The 22,378-nt window shown below is 43.9% G+C and overlaps 1 protein-coding gene across 6 annotated transcripts in view; it reads right to left on the bottom strand.

Moving 5' to 3' along the window:
* PLEKHM3 (pleckstrin homology domain containing M3) overlaps positions 1–22,378 on the bottom strand; it is a 165,428-nt gene that overhangs the window by 126,727 nt on the left and 16,323 nt on the right. For all 6 annotated transcript variants that reach the window (XM_079781997.1, XM_079781998.1, XM_079782000.1 and 3 more), the window contains exons 2-3: positions 16,886–17,741; positions 350–1,282 (exon numbers count right to left, since the gene is read on the bottom strand). In XM_079781997.1, coding sequence (XP_079638123.1) covers positions 350–1,282; positions 16,886–17,492 — 1,540 coding nt within the window. In that variant the 5' untranslated portion in view covers positions 17,493–17,741. The remainder of the gene's footprint in view (positions 1–349; positions 1,283–16,885; positions 17,742–22,378) is intronic.

Consider the following 22,378-nt stretch of genomic DNA (forward strand, 5'->3'; position numbering starts at 1 on the left):
AAGAATGTCAGGCGTCAGCTCTGGGCCTGAAGGTCTCTTAGGAGACAGCCGTGGCCTCCACATTCAGTGACCCTGATTTAAGGAGGCAGAGGGTACAGAATCCCGCAGACGCAGGAGGCCTAGTCCAGTGAGGCAATGGTTTGGCCGAGCCATTGTGAGCCAATGGGGTCTCTCATCTCCGCTTCTATACTTACTTCACCAGCATGGCGTGCAGACAAACAGACGCTTAATGCAGCTTGTTCAACTGCAAGGAGCTGGGACTGGCCTACTGAGGGGATCTCTAAACCGAATTCTAATTGTGAGATTCAGCGCTGTGTAACGAGCTTTAGGCTAAAAGGCTGCTTCCTACCTGCACATTTGAAGCTCTGAGCAGTGAGTCCTCGTTCCAGAGACAGAGTCGTCAGGATGCTGAGGAAGCTGGTGGTCACCGACTGCCGCTTGCTCTTCCTGAGTTCGTGCCCCGCCATCGGCTCCTGGGGCTTGCTCCTCAGGGTGACTTGCAGGTTTTGCTCTGAACTCCTCGCCACGTTGGCAGCGGTTTTCAGGGCTTCCATCCACTCCTGAGCCCTCTGCCGCGTCTCTGCACGGAGGCGGAGGACATCTTGGGGGAAAATGACTTGAAAGCAAGAGTCACAGTCATCCAGGTTGTCCATCTGGACAGCCAGACACACGTCCACGTTGTAGCTTAGCAGGGGGTCCTCGTCCAGCTTGCCGGGCTGAAAAGCCATGAGGTAGGCCCTGCTCAGCACGAACGTGAACGCCTTCCAGCTGTTCTGCACGGTGAGCCTGTACAGCGTCCCGGACCTGAGGACGTCCTGGTGCTGTCTGGGGCCGTCCGCGACGGGGGACCGCGCGAGCAGCTCGCTGGGCTTCTGGAAACAATGGCTCTGTGTACAGTCAAAATGATAACCAGGCCCTGGTGAGTTTGCCAGCTCATCCTGCCGCCCCACGTCGCCAGGCACGGCGGCGTGCACGACCTCCCAGAGCTTCTGCCCCCAGTCCAAAGCCTCCCACGGGGACTCTGCCTTTAGCTGCAGCTGCGTGTTGTCATACAGAACAGTGTCCACCAGCCTGGCCTCGAGGTTGCCCAGGACAGATATGCTCTGGAAGTGGGAGAGCGGGTACGTGGCAGAGAGGCTCTGGTTCCCACTGCTGTCGCGGCTGTAGAAGCACAGGCTGTAAGGTGAGAGTTCTGCGTAGCAGCTTTGCCAGTAGCTGTCGTGGTCCTTCCTAATCTCCAGGTAACCTTTCTTCAGAATGTTTGGGAATGCCTGCTTGTGTTCTACAAAGAAAAAAACAAGACCAAGAGAGCATTGTATTCATTCATTCATCTGAATAAATCGAGTGAGATGAGAAGGCAGGTGCAAGGAGTCGATACCTTTCTGGTTCAAACTCAACACAGTGGAGGTAATAAAATTACAAGATAGTCTTGATGTAACTGGGGAAATCTCAGGTCCAAAAAACTTAACTAGGGTGGAATGAAAAGTACAAAAGTAAGAATCAGGGAGAGAATGTGACATGCAGAAGTCTGTGTGGAAAACAGAAATACTATGGGAACATGTGACTATCTGTGCCCCGGAGACCTGAGAAACAATTACACTGTGCCAGGATTTCTTGTTTTCTAGGAAACATTCTACAGAGTCCCAAATACACGAGACAGAATGTTCCTCCTGCCACCTGGCCTGACTCCCTGCTAATCCTCATCTTTCTTCGGGTGCTGAAGCCAGGCAGGGCCGACAGAAAGGACAGAGCAGGAGTGTGCTGCTCACTGATTCTGCTTCTCAGACGCCCCGTTAGTCCTCAAGGCAAGTTCATGAGCCTCCATCTTATAGCCGGTTCTCCAGACGTGACTCAACAAGCTCTCTCATTAGGTCTCTGCTTAGATAACAGTTCTCACCTCTGAGCTCAACTGTGCTTATGCTGTTCCCTCCGCTCACAATGCTCCTTCCCACCACTTCTACCAGCTCCCAGACACTTGCCCTCACTCAGCTACCCCCTCTTCCAGCAGGGGGATTTGTCCTCACCCCCCCCCCCCTCACAATTCCCACCCCCTGCCTGCCCACGCACACCCCTGGATCAGTATCAGTTATATATTTAAATCCTCTTCCATGGGCTCTTGTCAAGCTGTATTATAACCATTTATAATGCAACTAGAGGCCCGGTGCATGAAAATTCATGCACTGGAGGGGGGAGGTCCCTCAGCCCGGCCTGCCCCCTCTCACAGTCCAGGAGCCTCAGGGGTGGGAGGTGACCTGGCGATCAGGGGAAGGCAACACCCCATCACACCTCTGCTGCTGCCACTGCCGGCAGCACAAGCCTCGGCTGGCCTTGGTTACCTGAGCCTCAGGCGGCCCTGGGCGGCTGGGCAGCCGCCATCCGAGGCTTGCCTGCGCCTCGGGCCAGCGCTGGGTGGCTGGGTGGCTGAGGGGACTGAGGGACTCCGGAGGCAGGTGCACGGAGCAGACGAACCCGCCTCAGGACGGGCCCAGCCTTGCTGCGCCTGCTGCCCCGGCGATGAGGGGACTGGGCGCCGCCATCTTTGATGGCTTGGCAATCAATTAGCATATTCCCTCCTTATTGGCTATGGGTGCTGCCATCTTTGAGGGCAGGGCAGTCAATTAGCATATTCCCTCCTTATTGGCTGTGGGCATCCGCCATCTTTGAGGGCGGGGCAGTCAATTAGCATAATCCCTCCTTATTAGATAGGATACCTGGTACATAGTAGGTGCTTTAAAAGAACTTGTTGAATCAGAAATAAAGCTTTTAGCACAATGCCCAGCATATAGTAGGTATAATTCCCTTCCACACTGTTTCACAAGTTTATCTGGTCATGCCATCTCTAATCAAGGACTAAACACAAACAAGTTTGATACTTTAATAAAAGAGGACATCACTTGGGAGATTTCCTGGTACTTTGATCAGGCGTGGAAATGATAACCCTGCAAGAGGAAGCAGTCCTCCCTGGTAGAGACTTTATTTCTGACAGGTTTCTCAACCTCTTTGCTGACACACATTGGACACAGTCATGAGCTAACTGACTCATCCCCAAGAGAAGACAAATCACACTCCCAAAGGGCATGATTTCTGATCTTGGCTGAACAAAAGCCGAGAAACACAGATCTAGATCTTAAAATAGCAAACCAGAGAGAAAAGGAAAGAAATGAGGCAGAGAAGAGCCTGTTTAACTGCTTTACATCTCTGGTCCTGACATTCATTTGTATTTCTGTGGTTACGCAAAAGCCACTGGTGTCTTGCAACCCACACTAATCCCTTTGTAGAAAGGGATAATGGATGCCTATTCTCAGGTTACCTTTCTGCTCTGAGACTGCAATAAGGGCAGTGCTGTTAGACACTGCGGCCGCCTCTCCCCTCTCATCTCCACCAGCACTGATGAGAGCTCCACCTTTTCCATAAGACTCCTAACCAAGCGACCCTCCATCCCCGGCCCTCCTGCCCAGCGGCTCAGCTACGCAGCCCTGAGTACAATAAAAATCACCTCTGTCACCGCCGTTAGCTAGGAATTTTCCTCTCCTTTTCTTTCCTGCTCGAGAGCTTTTTACAACAACTACCATGAACTAGAAATTCTACACTAATTGGGTCCAAACCAGTAGCAAACCTGACAAAATCCTCACTTCTTTCTAACTGTACCAGCTAGGGTGGTAGATGAGAAGTCCTGGGGTGAACTAGATGGTAAGTCTTCTGAGGGAGTCTCAAAAGTTCCCTCACCTTCCTGATGCAGAATAAGGGGTAAGGAATGCATTGTTTCAATAATTTTCCCTACCCCGGCGCAGACCTTTCTAAATAGGTATAGTAACTGGAGACAGAAGAGGGGGCACAGGAAATGGCCCATACTTAAGGGCTGAGTTTGTAGTGTAATTTCTTGAAAAAGAAGAATCAAGAAAGCAAATGTGATCAGAAAACTATTCCCTGGGGTGTGTATTCCTCTCTGGAGTGCCTGTTTATATCAGACCTTATTAATATTTGGGGTGTGAAGTATTAATTATCTTTGATTGTAGAGCACTGGAGAACTACCATTTCTCTAACAACTGCTATTTCCTACTAGATCTGATGAAGTTTAATTTTTAATATTTTTTCTATTGACAAAGTAGAAGTTATATATTTAAATCTAAGCTTCATTAATTTATTATAGTTCAGCTTTTGTTTCCCCAGACCATTTCAACTCATTTAATTAACCCACACACATGATTGTAAAGTGTTCAATTTTACAAATTAATATAATATCGGTCTTAACTAATATCACAAATTATTAATATCACAAATTAACTAATGTCCCAACTTCAGATGGGACCGCTGACAAAGATTATAGTGATGGCCTCAATAAAATACAGAACAATGATCAAAATGAATTGCTGTGCCTATGAATTTGAAATTCCTCATTAAAAAATACACATACACACAAAGAAAAACAAAAACAACTCTTTGTTTACCCATTGCTTTCCACTTTCAACAGGGCTTTCAAGGGTGAAGACCCTTTTTCCTCTCCTCCTCGTCGGACGGTGGCCAGTGCTGTGCTTTCAGGACAGTAATTACTACCAGTTGAAGAGGAAGAGGGGCATTCCCCCCATGCACCTGAGTCATTTCTGTACTGCCCACTCACCAAAGATCTGTCTTCTTCAGGGAATGACTCAATTAGCTGATGACTGTCACCCAAGACTTCCCCTTTTGCGATTATTTCCTCTATCTGTTCTCAAAAAAAGTTTCCATTCTCATGGCCACCACCTTAATCAAACTCTCAAATAGGCTCCCACGTCTAGTCCGCCTCCTTCCTGGCCATTTCACAGTTACCAGTTTAACCTTTTTGGGTCACTTGATAAATCAAAACCCTTCACAAGTGTCCTGGTGCTACACAGTAAACTCCAAACTCCAGTTTGGCCTTATAGGATTTTATTATGGAAATTTTCAAACACACTCACGAACATGCAGATGAATAAAATGAACATCCCCGTGGAATCATCCCTCAGCTTCAAAAATCACCCAGTTTCTGCTATTCTTGTTTTATTTCTCCCACCCCACTTCTTTTTCATTATTATTTTTTACTGGAATATTTGAAAGCCAACTGCAGACATTTATCTATTCTAAATACTTCAGGGTGTATCTCTAACAAATAAGGCCCCAGCTCCTTATACCATCACTTTAGGTACCAGGAGTTTAAGATGTGAATTTTGGGGGTACTCAAATATTCACACTACAGCATCAACTTCTATCATATTTTTAATCCTGACGATTCATTCTTTTATTCATTTCAATGGATCCCAAATTTTCCACACCTTTACTCTCCCCAAACAGCTAGTTCCACTGTCTCTCTCTTCATGCACTGTAGGGAACTCCTTTACATACACTGTACTTGTCTTCCCTGAAACATTACACTAACCAACATCCTGTACAAGTCTCTAGAGCAGTGGTCGGCAAACTCATTAGTCAACAGAGCCAAATATCAACAGTACAACGATTGAAATTTCTTTTGAGAGTCAAATTTTTTAAACTTAAATTTCTTCTAACGCCACTTCTTCAAAATAGACTCGCCCAGGCCGTGGTATTTTGTGGAGGAGCCACACTCAAGGGGCCAAAGAGCTGCATGTGGCTCGCGAGCCGCAATTTGCTGACCACTGCTCTAGAGGACAGCGTTAAAGCCACAGGTGCTGAAGCCCAGTGGCTTAAGTTTAAATCATAGTTTGGGCCTTACTGGCTGTGTGGCCATGGACAAATTACTTTACCTGAGTCTCAGTTTTATCATCTTTAAAATGGAACCATAGTAACAGAACCTCCTTCACTGTACCATTGTGAGAAAGAAGTTAGTAGTTCTTAGAACAATGCTTGATACATCCTAAATAGTCAATAGATGTTTCCTATTTTAGTCTTCCAGTCTCAAAAGAAGAAACTTGTCTCCTTGTTTATGCCTTCCACCTCTACTCTGTACCTAATTCCTTCCCACTTCTTCAGAATCTCCTTTTCCATAACAGTTTAAATCATCCCTCGATTAATCTCTTTTCCTCCCGTCTTCCAAAATCCTAAGGCTTGATGTATCTATTTAAAAAATTATTCACGTGATCCTACCACCTCTTCTATGGCTCAATCTGTCTCTTTCCTTCAGATTGCAACTTGTTATAATGCCTCCACTTCCAATTGGCCTCTGATTGCTGCTCTGACTTCATCTCACATCGGCCCACATCCCTTCTCTCGCTCCAGCCACAACCCTCTTATGTTCTTTGATCAAGCCAAGCACACTCTAGCCTCAAGGCCTCTGGAGCTGCCATCTCCCCCCAGCTCCTCTGCCTTATTTGTCTCCTCAGTTTTCCACCTCAGGTGCCATTCTCAGTGAGGCCATCCCTCCCCACCCTGGTCCCTCTCTATCTTACTAACTTGCTTTATTTCTTTTCAAAGAACCCTCTCCTTCTCCTTGCAGGAGGTGGGAAGGAACTGATATCTCTCTTACCCCTGTGTACCCAGTGGCTGGCTCCATAAATACTTGTTTCCCCAGACCCGTGGTCAGCAAACTGCGGCTCGCGAGCCACATGTGGCTCTTTGGCCCCTTGAGTGTGGCTCTTCCACAAAATACCATGGCCTGGGAGAGTCTATTTTGAAGAAGTGGCATTAGAAGAAGTTTAAGTTTAAAAAATTTGGCTCTCAAAAGAAATTTCAATCGTTGTACTGTTGATATTTGGCTCTGTTGACTAATGAGTTTGCCGACCACTGCCCCAGACCATATCATTTCAACTCATTTAATTAACCCACACACATGTACGTACAAAGAACTACTCTGTTTATAGCCCAATTAGAGCCCTTCTTTTTCTTTTCACAAGTCCCACTTTCTCTTTTGCTAGTCACCCTAATTTGAGTCCTCATCGCCTCACATCATGATGACTGGCAGAGCCTTCTCACTGGCTTCCACCCCCTTCCATTCCTTCCACCTACCTATCCATCCCACGTACTGTTGGGGGCTAAGGAGAGCCAATCAATAGCGTCCCTGAGCCTCACCAGATTGCAAACCAACTGAGGTTAACAGAGGGTAGACAGGCTCGTGGAAACCAAAACATCAGCCAGTTGGAGGATGCAGCTTGGGGGTCCTCCTAACAAACTGAACCCCAGGATTATACAGACTTACCTCTGAGTCATGAGCAGCAGTTACTGGCCTAGGCTTCCCCCTCCTGGGGGACTGCCCATGACAGGCTGACGAATGGAGGAGCTCTTATGGAGAAGCAACCAGAATTAGTTCTCCTGTGAGAGGCCAAGTTCGAAATGCCTGGTTCCTCCTAAGTCTGCCCTTAAGTCACACCTCCCAGGGGTGAAGGGTGCAAAGGAGGGAGAGAGGCAAGAGTGTTAGTCTAATTGATGTCCCTTTACACGGGCACAAAATCTATAAGAAAGAAGGTTCCCTGCAACCCTCCCCCACACACATTACCCCTCAACCCTGCGACTTCCAGACTTCTTGTAATTACCCTTTTAATCTTCACTCTCAAGTAATTTTCAAGTGCTTCTTGCCAAACCTATCACATTAAGTCTAACTGTCTGGCTTTGAAGGAATTCCATAATCTCAGCCTACTACTGTACTCTCCCAAATGCAGACTTGTTCCAGATTAGCCTCCCGGCCACTCCACACATGTGCTATGTTCATCTCCACCATGACTTTGTGCTCAACCCTCCCAGCTCAGCTGCAACTTCCTTTCCCCAATGAAGACTTCTCTGACATTCTCCATCACAATCAACTCTCTTTTCTTTACAGTCCTGGTTATCAAAACAAAGCATTCCAAGTCTATTTGTATCATGTTATAGTATTCAACTGTGTTTAAGCCAGGAACTAGAGAAAAAAAATTTTTAACTAATTTTAGGTCTTTGTTCTCCTCACTAGAGGCACATGAGAGAAGTGAAATGAACAGGATCCATATTAATCATGACACTGCCACAAATGACCATAGCAAAGAACATGAGGAGAGTGATGCCGCAGGACCCAAAGAGGGGCTTTGTAAACATGGTCCACAGGCCATCGTAAAGTGCTGGTCACCCTGGTGCTCACGGATACTTGTTAAACTTATTCTGGTAGAAATGAACTAGGCTCAAGAACTATCTATCCTGTGAGCTACTCTGGATACCTTCCTTTACTGATAAAAAATAATGTCCCATTTTTTCTCCCTTCATAATAAACTTAGGGAAAAGACGTATTATCTGTGCAGACTCTCATAGAAATAGACCCATAGTATACCTGCTACATGTTAGCGAGAGACATCAATAGGGATCTTTTCCATCTAAGTTCTTTGCTATGGGAAGCAGGGAAAGAGCATCAGTCAATACAGTCCTGGCCAATTTCACTTCTCAAGTGTGAGCCTTGAGATTACACACCCAACCAACTTCTTAAAAGAGGCTTTCTGCCTTCTGTGACAAGGGTAATCTCTCATCTTATTAGAACTTTTGACCCAGAAAATTCCAAACATCAACTTTCAACTATGCTCAGTCATTGCCATAGTAAGCTTTCTACTCTTTTCCTCTAATCTATAGAAATTAAGTATAAAAGAATATCCTATACTTAGGCCAACAGATTTTAATATAAATGCATGTCATTACTATAGCTTGGGTATCATACAGAATCACAGAAACTTAGAGAAGTCTTTAGCCTATCCCCATCAGAGGCAGAAACTGTCATTTGCTTGCCCCATTGGCTAGGTTTCTCCCCCAACTTCTTTACCAACAGAACGCTATTTTGTTCAGGTATGGTGGCATATGCTTAGAGGAAATGGCCTCTCCCCAGCCCCATGAAAAGAATCATGATTTGTTTAATCCAAATCACAGTAATTCTATTTTCTTTTGCCAGAGATTGCTTTAGGTGTGGACATGTGACCCAGTTCTGGCTACCGAGAAGGTGTTATTGGGAAGAGACCCAGAGGAGGCTCCCTGCTTTCCCTTCCTGACTTTGGCTGTTGATGTGTAAGACAACGATCCTTTGGACTGCTATAGCCATCTTGTACGGGTGAGGGGAGAGAAGAGACATCACCGATACACGGAGAACAGCATAGCAAAAAGATGAAAAGTGCCTGGATCCTTGATGACCGTGGGACTACCTACACATGAACTTCTTGTTTATTGCATACAGTGCTTGACATTCCTTAAGTGCTCAATAGTCATCTGTTAGATAGATGAAAATATAATATGGTAAGTGGCCTTACTATTTCTGCCACTTTTGTTGAGTATGATATTACTTGCTTCTGAAAACATTCTAACCAATTTAACAGATTTGGAAAGAGATTCCAGGAAGAAAAATGACTTGGCCAAGGTTATACCACAAAGAGTGCAAGTTGAGAGCGGAACTCCAAAATCCAGACTTTCGATCTGGATCAAATTGGGTTTTGTTCGTGGTGAAAGAGGTAAGTCCTAAACTTCCTTGGGCTTGACAGAGAGTATTATTGAATGGTTATGTGTGGCCTCCAATGTCTGGCCTGGCTTGGGATGCTAGCCCCTAGCTGTATGGCCTGGTGTGAGGTCAACTTCTCTAAGGCTCTGCTTCCTCATTTTTAAAATCAGAACTGTATCACCTATCATATTAAACTATTATGACTAGTAAATAAGATAACCCTAGCTGGTTTGGCTCAGTGGATAAAGTGTCGGCCTGCGACTGAAGGGTCCGGGTTTGACTCTGGTCAAGGGCACATGCCCAGGTTGCTGGCTCAATCCCCAGTAGGGGGACATGCGGGAGGCAGCCAATCAATGATTCTCTCTCATCATTGATGTTTCTCTCTCTCTCTCTCTCTCTCTCTCTCTCTCTCTCTCTCTCTCTCTCTCCCTCCCTCCCTCCCTCCCTCCCTCCCTCCTTCTCCTTTCCTCTCTGAAATCAATGAATATATATTTTTAAAAAATATATTAAATAAGATAAATTATGAACAAGTCTTAGCACTCTTAAATGATAGTATATTAATAAATAACAAACTTCATTCAACTTGACTCAAACTATAGGTAAGGAAAATAGAAAGAGAGGCAATTTCCATTTTGGGGGGAAAAAACTAAACTACTGTCCTGATTTTCTAAGCACCAATACATAAAATTAAACCAGACACCTTGCATATGCTCATATTGGCACAATACAACGTTTTCTATAATATGGTTCATAGCATCAAAGAACTTCCAACCTAGTGTGGGAGATGGATGTTCAAGCAATTACTTATAATGAAAGCAGCATAAAATGTGCTGTAGAAACATAAGGTGAAAGAAAAAAGAGAATTTTAATTGAGAAAAAATATGGAAAGGTCTCAGGGAGGATGTGGCATTTGAATTGGCCCTTGAAAGATAATGGAGGATTTTGAAAACTAAAAAAGGCAGGAAAAGTATTCTGGGATGAAGAGACAGCATGAGCAAAGGCCCGGGAGCTTGAAAGCACATGGCACATTCAAAAAAGGGCACATAGATGGGCTGAAGAACGGTGTGGCGTGGGCGATAAAGTTAGAAATATATCTGGATGCTTTATAAAATTCATACTTGATTATATAAAAAAAATGGAGAAGCATGATTCAATTTTGAGAACCGAGTGGCCTGAAAAGATTTATGTTTTAAGAAGGTAACTTTAGCAGTTTGTCAAATTAGTAACTATAGTTCTTCTTAGCCAAGAGAGATAAAATACATTAACAGAAGAGCCACAAAAACGTCAGACACTTCATTTTCAGAGTTCCATATAGAAATGTTAGGAATCAGAATGCGGCTGTCGATGAGGCACGGTGGGTTTCCGAATAGCTGCCACCGGCCAACATTCAATAATGTAACCAATGGAAACTATACAACCATATAAAAATCAACTTTCTTTGACCTATTTTAGCAACTTCTTTGTACTGACTAATCTTGCTGAAGGGTGAATCATAAATTCAGCAAGAGACCATGTCCTGGTGACCTCACTTGTTCTAAGCCTGCAGGAATATTCCCACCTCTACTGGCTCCAAGGCTTTTGAGAAACATCATAATTGAAAAAGCAGTCATTTTAGTATAAGTTCCAAATTTGGCTTTTTTTTTTTTTTCTCCAAGTGAAAGATGGGGGAAAAGGGAATCGAAACAGAGTAACATAAAACTCAGGATAAAGAAACCAGACTGCATGGTTTTTCTAGCCCTAAAGAAAATCTCTGCTTGAGACCTTCTCCTAAAGCACTGAGAACAAGAAAATACAGGCATAGGAATGGTACCAGGTCACCAGAGAGTGAATCTGCCTGAAACAAAAGCCCAGCTGACCACTGCCCTTGCCAAGCAGATGAAAACGTGAACACAGTCAGGGAGAGAAAGTAAGTCAGATTCCAGCAGTCTATTGAGTTTCAGAGCTTCATAGCTAATGCAAAGAATGTCTTTAAAAATGTTTTGATTTTAAAAAGTACAACAGCAGTTCATCCAGAAGTAGAGTTACCAGGCACACACAAATCTCTCCGTGTTGAATAATTTCAAGCATACCTATATTTCCATCACCGATCTGAGTACAGTAATTAGCTCCCACACAACCATGAGTCAGGGTCAGTTCAAGTACATCCGAGAATGATGTCATTTTAGAGTTGGGAAGGACTGTAGAAATAATTTAACCTGCTTCACTAAGTTTATAAATCAAAGGCAACAGACAAGTGATTTTTCCAAACCTGGTGAGTTAGGATACTATACATTTGTGTCCCAGTTGAGTGTTCTTCCCATGAAGCCTCACCTCCTCTACTAAGTGTACACACTTAGAGGTATAAAATAACCTATTTTTCATAGTGGTAACATAGCTAATGTTCATAGGACCTTTTATGTTCCTAACTTAATATATGTTTATAGTGGGATTGTAATTCTATAATGCCAATACCCCGTCTTCTTCATCCTACAGGAAAGTCCCTGGTGCATACGGCTGAACCATTAGTCAGTGAACAAAAACAAGATGGCAGTGATGCAAAGGACTAACAGGACAAGTATGTATACTTGTCAAGAGCATGTTTGTATAGAGCTAAGGTTAGGGCTAAGACTAGAAATGAGCCGTTCCCTCAGGGCTAGTTCCCAGTCATATCTCACTCCAGCTGCCCGGGGCATGGCAGACACTGGGATGGCAACAAGGAAAGGAAGCTTTGGCCTCCACCTTGGATTCTTTAGAAATAACTACTTCTGTTGCCATTTTACCTTAGATCTATTCCTTCCTATGAATCTATAAGCTAATCGTTTTGACACTACTATCCAATCCCAAGGTACTGCAGATAGTGTGAACCAGGTTGGAGTCAAGCTACACACCATCAACCTGGTAGGACCCACTAGGAATATCTTTATCCTTTAGCACAGGCAATGTTCCATCTTAAGAAGCCTGTCCTAGGTCTGTCTCTGCCTGAGGCAATGCAATCTCTATAATGTATTTGCATGCTTCTAAGTAAGACTAAAAAGAGCAGCCAAAGATGGGGCAAAACCACAGCCATCTTTCCATGGTTACAAACCCACGGGAGTCGGTTCACTTAAGCTCTCTGCATAGCTAACATTCAAGAAAGTGAAAGACAAAGTTACAGTCTTCCTTTTGCAGATTCATTGGTCTCCTAAAGAACTGTGACCAGCTCTGACTGTCCATGTATTTTAGCAAATATGTTAAATGCTGAAAACAATCCTTGCTTTCAGCTAGACTGCTTTAGTGTGTCTCAGATTTTCCTAACCAATGATCTAATTTTAGTTCGATGAACATTATCCAGGTCTGTTTCTTCCACACTACTTCCCGCCTCTACCCCACAGAGATTGACGGCCAATAAGGCTTTCGAAGTGGAAGGTTCCAAAGTAAGGATACAGCCTAGCTTAGTGGTCAAGAGCACGGGCTGTGGGGGAAGACTACCTGGGTTCAAATCGAGGGGTCCCTGTTTACTAGCTGAGAGACTGAAAGCATGTTTGAGCAATACTATTTTGAGAGCACTATTTTAGGTACTGAGGATAAAACAATGAGTAAGAGACCATCCCTTCCTCAGCAATCAGAAACTCTGGTGTAGAAGAAAGCAAACAGTTGATCACAAGTCAGTAAGATAAAGGAAATGAATCGTCTATTTCCCGTTAACAAGTGGGACAGTTCATAGCTGTGAGAAGGTACACTTCAAGAAGGCCAATTCAAGAAATGTTTATTGTGGGGACATTTTATGAAATAGACTGTGCCAGGGAAAACTAGGAGTGATTGGTAATGTCACCTTGATTCTCACTGATGAGTTTCAAATTCGATTGATAATTAGTAAACATTTATTAAGTGTTTACTATGTGCCAAACATGGTTCTAAGAAGTATTTATTTATTTATTTATTATTTTTTTAATCCTCACCTGAGGGTATTTCTCCATTGATTTTTAGAGAGAGTGGAAGAGAGAGGGAAAGACAGAGAGAAATAGTGATGGGAGAGAAACACATCAATTAGTTGCCTCCTGCATGAACCCCCAACCAGGGCCTGGGCTGGGGAGGAGCCTGCAACCGAGGTACATGCCCTTGACCCTTGACCAGGGAACCTGCAACCAAGTTGCATGCCCTTGACTGCAATCAAACCTGGGACCCTTCAGTCCACAGGCTGATGCTCTATCCACTGAGCAAACTGGCTAGGGCAGAAGAAGTACTTTTAGATGTCTTACCCCATTTAATGCTCACAAGAAACTGAGGTGAATACTACTACTTTTCCATGTTTTATGACAAAATATAATAATAATTATAAAGACAGAGAGATTAAGAAACCTCTGTTACGAGCTAATAAGAACTGTAACAAGGAGTGAAACTCTAATAGCGTAGGGTAGAGTCAGTGTTTTTAACCAATATCTTGTTTGAATAGAAGGCCTTCTTCAGACAGGCTTGCCCATTAACAAAATAGCTGATGTTACACCCCCAGCTACCCACTGCCCTCATTATACCAGAACCCGATTTGCTTTATACCCAAAGCAGCAGTTATCCTCAGCAAGGCTCAAAAGCCCAGTTATTCGTCACTAAATGAGGCAGAAGATGCAGCAGTCCTACCTAATGAAGATCCTTGGGGTTGTTGCTATGAAAGGAAAAAGAGGGAATAAGGGGTGGGGGTGGGCAAAAGAGAAGGAAGGGGAGGACGAGTAGAACCATTCCTTGTAAGTCTTTAAGCTACTAAAGGTGAGCTCAGAATAGGAGCCAGAAAAAAAAAAATTAACTGGAGAAAACATACAATTTTGCAGTAATAAAGCCCTTAGGTAAGAGAGTGACACAGCTAGACACAAAACCAAGTTGACCTCATCAAAGAAAACCAATTTGACTAAATTTTATTTCTTCTGAAGAGCCCCAGCCTCTCATTAACCTGGTTAATTGTTAGACCAGCAGGAGTAGGAGATGGGAGGATGATGGGTCACTTTTGGTCACTCTGGATTTAAAGTGCCCGTGAGACATTCCAGCAGACATGCTCACCAGTCAGCCGGATGTGCACGTCTGGAGCTCACGGAAGAGGTCTGGCCTGACCCCAAATGTCCAGCTCTAGCCAAGATCTACACCCCTCCCTCTGCTTTTGGCATATTCTTTCAGGAGAAACAGTAAGCCTTTCTTCAGTTTGGATCACTAATTTCAAAGGTTTTAAAGTAAACTCAGCCCAGCCGGCGTGGCTCAGTGGTTGAGTGTCGACCTAGGAACCAGGAAGTTATGGTTTGATTCACAGTCAGGGCACATGCCCGGGTTGCAGGCTCGATCCCCAGTGTGGGGCATGCAGGAGGCAGCTGATCAATGATTCTCATCATTGATGTGGGTGTGTGTGTGTGTCTCTCTCTCCCACTTTCTTCCTCTCTGAAATAAATAAAAAATATATTATTTAAAGTAAACAACTCAAAGATCTTGGCTGATGTGACTAGAATGCACATGAATGTTGGCATATCCCTCCCAAAGGTGAGAATTGCAGTTGGCAGCCTACCCAGAACTCCTCTGTGGCTGTGGGCACTCACTGCTTGCCCCTGCCCTTTACCAGGTTAGTAATCAAAACATGACGTAGCCTGCTTGTCCTTCAGATGCCAGAAAGGAAAAGCATCAGAATTTGCCCAACTTCGCTACTGTCTGCTAAGATGTGTATCTCATGGATACCCAAAAGGTGGCCAGGTTATGTTATATCAATATCTGCAAAGGCCATTTGTTACAGTTCATTTTTCAGAACACAATTCAGTACTTATATTTCAACATCATTTAATATTCAACTTTTTAAAATTGAGAATTAAAAAAAATAATCATGATCACAACATACTAAAGAGAGAATCTAAAGCAGGTCTGGTTCTTGCATTTACAATCCGAACAAGATAGGGAAAATAAAACTGGAAATATGACACCTTTTAACCTTGGTTGTACCAGGGATTTAGAATGGTTGCGATGACATAGTCATAAAAATCTCTGTGAACTCGAAGAAACCAAAAACAACAGAGACTGACTGCTAATCAGGGAGCACACCTGCTTGTACTTGGGCTCAAGGCAGAGCTCTCCTTCTCCAGGCTCCGGGGTCCCAGAAACTTGTTTGTCCCTAACGTCCAATCAGTTACCACACGCTGTGCTTTACAATGTCCCTTTCTTCTTACTCCGATGGTCCCCACCCTTGGCTAGATGTTACAGAGGGCTGTTGAAAGTAGGAGAAATCACAAGTCATAAATTTGAGTGGAAAAAAGTATTTAAAAGGATGGATTTGAACTGGATATAAAAATAAGGCAGCACCTCACAGACGGGAATGCTGCCTTTCTTTAACAGACACTAAATTATATCCTTGCCTCAAGTTGTACTTACAAACTAAGTTTTATTATTACAATGTTAAATGTACCAACGGAATACCAAGCAATGGTAGAGGACTGAAGTAACACTAAAACAGCAAGTAAGTAGATAAATTAGTCTCCCCGGTTAACTGAGCAGAAGCTCAATCTAAATTAAGAGTTAAGCAAGGTAACTGAAGAATCATCAATAAAAATAAAAAAAATGGATATCCTACAAAAGAGGTTATCTTGAGAGAAAATGCTGAGGGAAACAGAGAGCTGGTTTGTCATGTCTCACAGAAGAGAGTCCATGTGTGAGTACCTGACTATATTTATATACAGTATATGGGTACATGTATGTGTATAAAGTCTGGGGGGGAAATAAATTCAAGGTGCTACACTAGGAGGTCTTAAGAAACCTCTCCAACCTTTTCCTCCCTCTGGCCGCCATGAGACCCTTTGCTCCTCTCACAAGGGTTGACTTGATGTCTCTGCACCTCCCATCTCTTCCCCTTTCTCATACCATAATCCTGACCAGCTGTCCTCTACTGAGACCCTTTCTGCATCTTCGTGTCCTTCACGGTCCAGCTCAAGTTCTATGCCTCTCACCAGCCCTTCCTGACAAGCCCAGCCTCGGGAGTTTTCTCCTTTCTCCATGCTCTTTCAGTCGCTGTCACTCACTCACCCAAAAAATCCCAACAACAGAGAGGAAAACAGAAGTTCCCTCGGAAACATTCCAGGGGACCATCTACTTTCTCTCACTACTGGGCGCCTTCCTGAGTCTTTGTGTCTGATCCCCTCCGCTAAAGGAGAAGCTCATGGCAGGGATTGTGTCTTCACACACCTTTAACCCTTTCACAGCACAAGGCTGTGCCCAATGTGTGATCTGATCAACATCTCCTGATGTGAAGAAACAGTATCTCATACAATGTTCAGAGGAAAAATGCTACATTCACTACGAGAGCTCTGATTCTCACATGCAAGACTAGAAAGGAAGAATTCACCAGAGTTGTCCTTTCGCTCAGTCCCTCCCATGAAGATAAGACTGTAGACTTGAAGTAGGATAAAGTGTGAACGTAAATGGAAAGAGAAACCTTAAGTAAGCATAGCCAGACATGGATACTGGAGAATAAGGTTCTCCTGAGGCAAATGGAAAAGACACAAAGGAAAATCAGCAGTTGTTCAACAGCAGTCAGATATAAAAACATACCAGTATTTCCTTGAGCATCTTCTATCTTATTTGGTGAGGGCGACAGGAACGACGGTCTGATGAAGTGAGGGCCCTGAAGAGATGGTTGTTGAGGCTGCTGCTGCAAAGGCGTGGTCTTGAGGATCACCCTCCAGTCCACCTGGGTAACATCTGACCTCGATCGCGCATGCCCTGGCTTAAAAGTCGTGGTCTCATCCAACAAGTCATTCACAGAACGAGGTCTGTCCCTGCGACGCTGACAGATGTTGAAAAAATTAAAGGTTGATGCTTCCTTTTGTTCCATCCAGGAAAGATTATCTGGGGCCGTCCCTTTCTGGACCATAAACTGTTCTTTGGCAGGGAAGACATTTTGAACTTTGGTTTCTAAGAACCTGGTCTGACAGTGGTCCCAAAGCATGCCCCCCTCGCCTAGGGAGGCAACATTTCTGATAGCACCATTGTCTGTGATGTTACTGAGTACCTCGTGCCCCACCAGTTCAGGGACTTCCTGGATCCCATAAACCTCTGCTTGCTGAACAGCCTTTTCTAGCTTGCTATCGAAAGTACTGAAGAAATCCTCAGTAACCTCCAGGGCGGGGCTGATGTCATCCACCTCCAGAGCTTCCATGTTGCAGGCTCTAGGAGGCCGCCGCCTCCCCAGCTGGCTCAGGAAACGGCTTCATGAGCATTCACCCAACAGAGAGATGCTCTGGGCAACAGAGTTCGGGGGACAACTGGAAGGAACCTCATTCGCTGCCTGGCACAGGCCAAGCATAAGGGTGGTTGGTGTCTTTCCAGCCACTAAAAGCTGAGGATGGCCATTAACAAAGGTGTCAGGAGACAAATGTTCCTTCGGGGTTATTCTTCAGTGAGATCTCTGTAAAGACAACAGGAAGTGCTTGTCAAAGTCAAAGCAATGCCATGGCAACCCTTAATCACCTGGAAGAAAATAATAAAAAGGACAACGCTGACACAATAGTTCATTGTACTCTGTAGTATACAAATCTGCCCAATTATTTCGCCATCTTTCCCGCCCAAAGGTGCACAACAGCTACACAGAAGTTCCACTGTCAAGTTCCACATCACTCCCTGCTTTGTATGAGAACTTACACAGAGCAGAGTGGAACTCCTGATAAGGGGAATTAAGGTCAATAGCTTTTACTCACACAGAGAAGCCTTTGAGAGCAATTGTGAAAAGACTGCCCTGGCAAATCTCTGTGATATGTTGACCTAAAATAGTAAGCAAAAAAGACTAGGAATTCTCTGACTGGGCCTCTATGGTAATCAGTCTGCAAGTCATAAATGCATGAGTCCTTTCACAAACCTTGAAAGCACTGATAATTTGTTAGGTTTAAAGGCACAAGAGGGAAGTAGAGAGGGAGAATCTGTCCTTTCATTAAACCTGAACGTACCTGCGCTGTGCTTCCTAGGTTTAGATGATGTAATACCTAATGATGACTCCGGACTTCAGGATTCCTCCAGTCCTCCTGGAAAGAGGCTGTGAGGATTGGCCTAGGACAGTGATGGCGAACCTATGACACGCGTGTCAGCACTGACACACGTAGCCATTTCTGATGACACGCGGCCGCATGCCGAGGATGAAACATTTGCTGCTCCTGAGGATGAAACATTTGCGACTAGAGTCTTGGAGTTAAGTTTTTTCCTCAAAGTGACACACTACCCGAGTTATGCTCAGTTTTTTGGCGAAGTTTGACACACCAAGCTCAAAAGGTTGCCCGTCACTGGCCTAGGAGGACAGGGCCAACCTCTGGGCTGAGCAGAATGAATCCGAGCACTAACCCACTCTCTCCGGGAAACCGTAGCCCTCCAGGACCAGGGCAAATCAGAGCAGACCTTGGCAGTAAGTCTGTCTTCTACAGTAGACACTAGCCATACATGGCTATTTAAACTTATTAAAACCAAATAAAGTGTCTCACTCAAACTAGCCACATTTCATGTACTCAAAAGCCACATATAAAAAAAAAAAGCCACATATACCTTTGTATTTTTGCCAAAAAACAACAAAGAGGCAAGAGCTTTTTTCCCCCCTCACCTACTTACAAATAGGTAAAATTAAGCAATTACAACTCCTTTACAAGCAGCTTCAGAAATACATAGATGTGGCCCTGGCTGATTTGGCTCAGTGGATAGAGTGTCAGCCTGCAGACTGAAGGTTCGATTCCAGTCAGGAGCACATGCCTGGGTTGCGGGCTAGATCCCCAGTGGGGGGTGTGCAGAAGGCAGCCAACCAGTGATTCTCTCTCATCATTGATGTTTCTAACTCTCTCTCCCTCTCCCTTCCTCTCTCTGAAATCAATAAAAATATATTTTAAAAAAATACATAGATGTGTTTTCTTTTTAAAAACGGCACCATTTTTATGGTTAATTAAAACCACTTTTAGCACTTAGGTCATTAAACGATTACATTTCAATCAACAGCACCAATCTACATTGCTTACTGGATGGAAATAAAACTAGTATTATAGCCCTTTATTTTAAATGTATCAAGGAGGTTTGGAGTTCACCGAACTCTGGTTAACCTTGTAAATCAATACTGACAGTGAATTTGTCTACTTCTATATTTTGATATGTATTTGCCATCACTCATGAAGCAAGGCACAGACTGAAGGTTTGGAGATGGAATCGGTTATAATGTTTTTCTAACGGCAGACACAGTTTTGCTTCCCATGTCTCCACGAGGACTGGGGCCCTGGAACTGTGCAACAGGGTTTCACTAACTCCGGTAATTTTGAAACTTGGGTTTTGTTTTCAGTTTTATCTTGTATGTGAGAGGCTAAAAAAAGAAATACATAATAAATCTTAAAGCTTTTAGTTCTTCCTTTACTATAATTTCAATGAATATAATAACAAACTATGTTTCCCATTTTATACAATAGGCACCAAAGTGCAGAGAGCACTAAGTTATTCATCTAAGATTATATTATGGATGCTCCTTTTCTTACCCAGTGCTTACAATTCAGTATCAAATTCTTTAATCACACTAGAGAGTAAATACTTCAAAGTAGTTCTTTTCCTTCCTTCCTTCCTTCCCTGTTCCCTTTCCTCCTCCCTTCCTCCCTTTCCTCCCTCCTTCCTTCCTTCCTTCCTTCCTTCCTTCCTTCCTTCCTTCCTTCCTTCCTTCCTTCCTTCCTTGTTTTAATCAAAATATCTAGGAGCATACTCTTTGTGTTCTTTGCTTGTGAGAAGAGCATTCACAGGCTGGTGAGAAGCAAAGAGCCACTGACACCCAGCACACCTGGGCTGTGGAACACTTCTATCCCACAAGTTCTAAATTAGTCATAGGCTCTTGAGATCATGCTTTCAACCCCAACCTTTCACAGGAGACACTGCGGTCCCGAGAGAGGGAGAGGTCCCATAGACACTTGTGTACGCATTGCCTCATTTAATCCTCATGGAAGGGTCGTAGCAATTCAACTTTAAATCATTTCAATAATGTGGTATTTAACAAGGCATTCTGGAAATCACTCATCTCTCCTTCCTTTCATCACTTAATAAGGTCACACCAGAATCAAGACACTAAAGATGGAAAGATGAATAAGACACAGCTCTCGTCCTAAAGAGGCTCAGTCTATCATGATGCACCTAAGGGGGCGGGGGGGGGGGGGGCGGGAAATGGTTCTAGTCGGTTTGGCTCAGTGAATAGAGCTTCGGCCTGCGAACTGAAGTGTCCCAGGTTCGATTCCAGTCAAGGGCACATGCCCGGGTTGTGGGCTCAATCTCCAGTGGAGGGTGTGCAGGAGGCAGCTAATTGATGATTCTCTCTCATCATTGGTGTTTCTATCTCTCTCTCTCCCTCTACCTTCCTCTTTGAAATCAATAAAAATATATTTTTTTAAAAATGCCTTGATAGGGGACAGAAATAGATAGTAGACACAGGCCACATAATAAAGCAGAGGCACCAGACACACGTGTGAAGAAACCATCTTGGATGAGAGCCCAGTGGGTTTTCCAAGAATTCCAGTATTTCCAAGGAATGTCAGTATCTATCTGTAACGCATAAGAAATCCCAAGTGAGGTTTTCCCAGCCGAGCCCAGTTAACCCAGAACCATGAGGGATGACAAATTGTGACACAAAGTTTGGGAGTAGTATGTCACACAGCAACCAATACTCAGGACTCATCACTTGCGCAGGGAGGCATTCTCTGGTGGCCCAGACCAGGTTTCCATGGCACCTGTACTTCCGTAAGTTACACACATCACAGTTTTAATGTCAACACCCACTCCGGCAGCAACTGTCTATTTTGTTCACCCGTGGACCCCCAGATCACAATTGCAGCTCAATAAATATTTGTTGAATGAATAAATTTTTTGAGTGGCTATTTTTAGAATCGTTTTGACATTGTTTTCTTTTTCTCCTTTTTCTTTGATGTCAGCACCTCTGATTTACAGCCCTCTCACCACATCACGATTATCTCCAGCAATAAACAATAAAGACAGCTACTGCTTTAACAACAGCTCTCCCCCCCCCAAAAAAAAAAATCAGTACTTAGTGTAATAAATGAATTAACAGACCAGTGTGACAAATCCAAGTCTTTGCCTGTATTTGCACAGTACAAATTAAATAGATAAAAAGAATTACTGAGAGTAGCAGTGATTCATTCAGTCCATAAATGTTTTCTGAAGCAGCAACTGTGTTCTAGGCATTGGTGATACAACAGTGAACAAGAGATGAAATTCCTTCCCCTGCGGGCTAGGCGATGTAGGCCAGCCTCCTAAGACGCAGAGGTCAGCAGTGACAACCCTTGGGGCTCAGGAGGAAGGGGACTTCAATAAGTTACCTCACCTTTCTGTTCTGTTTTCTCATTTGCAAAGTCAACAAATTAGTAATACCTTTCTCCTAGGACAGTTGAGAGAATTAAATAAGGCAATGCGTGGCATGGTTCTTGGCACAGGATATGTTACGAATAAAAAGCCTCTCCCTACCCCATCAGCACCATCATCTGTCCTCTATGACCTCATACTCTCTCTGCCCTCCACCTTCCCTCCCATCTGGACACACTGGCCTCCTGCTGGTTCTCAAACTTGCTGACACATCTTGCCTCAGGGTCTTTGCCTTGGCTGTTCCCCAGATGTCAACATGGCCAACTCTTTCCTTAATTGTTCATGTCACCTTTTCAATGAGGCCTACCCTGACCACCCTATTTAAAATTATAACACATATCTCTGCCCTGGCGTTCTCATTCCCCTTACTCTGCTTCTTTTTTTTTTTTGTAATAAACTTTTTAGAACAGTTTTAGATTTATGGAATTACTGCAAACATAGTACAATGCATTCCCATACACCCACATCCAGTTTCCTCCATGTAACACATTAGTCTGGTACATTTTATCACAATTAATGTACCAATGTTGATACATTGTTGTTAGCTAAAGTTCCTACTTTGTTGTGATTTCCTCCATTTTCCCCTACTATCTTTTTACTGTTCTAGGATCCCATCCAGGAAACCACATGACTTTCGGTTCTCATGTCTCTTTCGCCTCCTCTTGGCTATGA

The sequence above is a fragment of the Cnephaeus nilssonii genome (assembly GCF_951640355.1).
Source record: "Cnephaeus nilssonii genome assembly, chromosome: 10".
Classification (NCBI taxonomy): Eukaryota; Metazoa; Chordata; class Mammalia; order Chiroptera; family Vespertilionidae; genus Cnephaeus; species Cnephaeus nilssonii.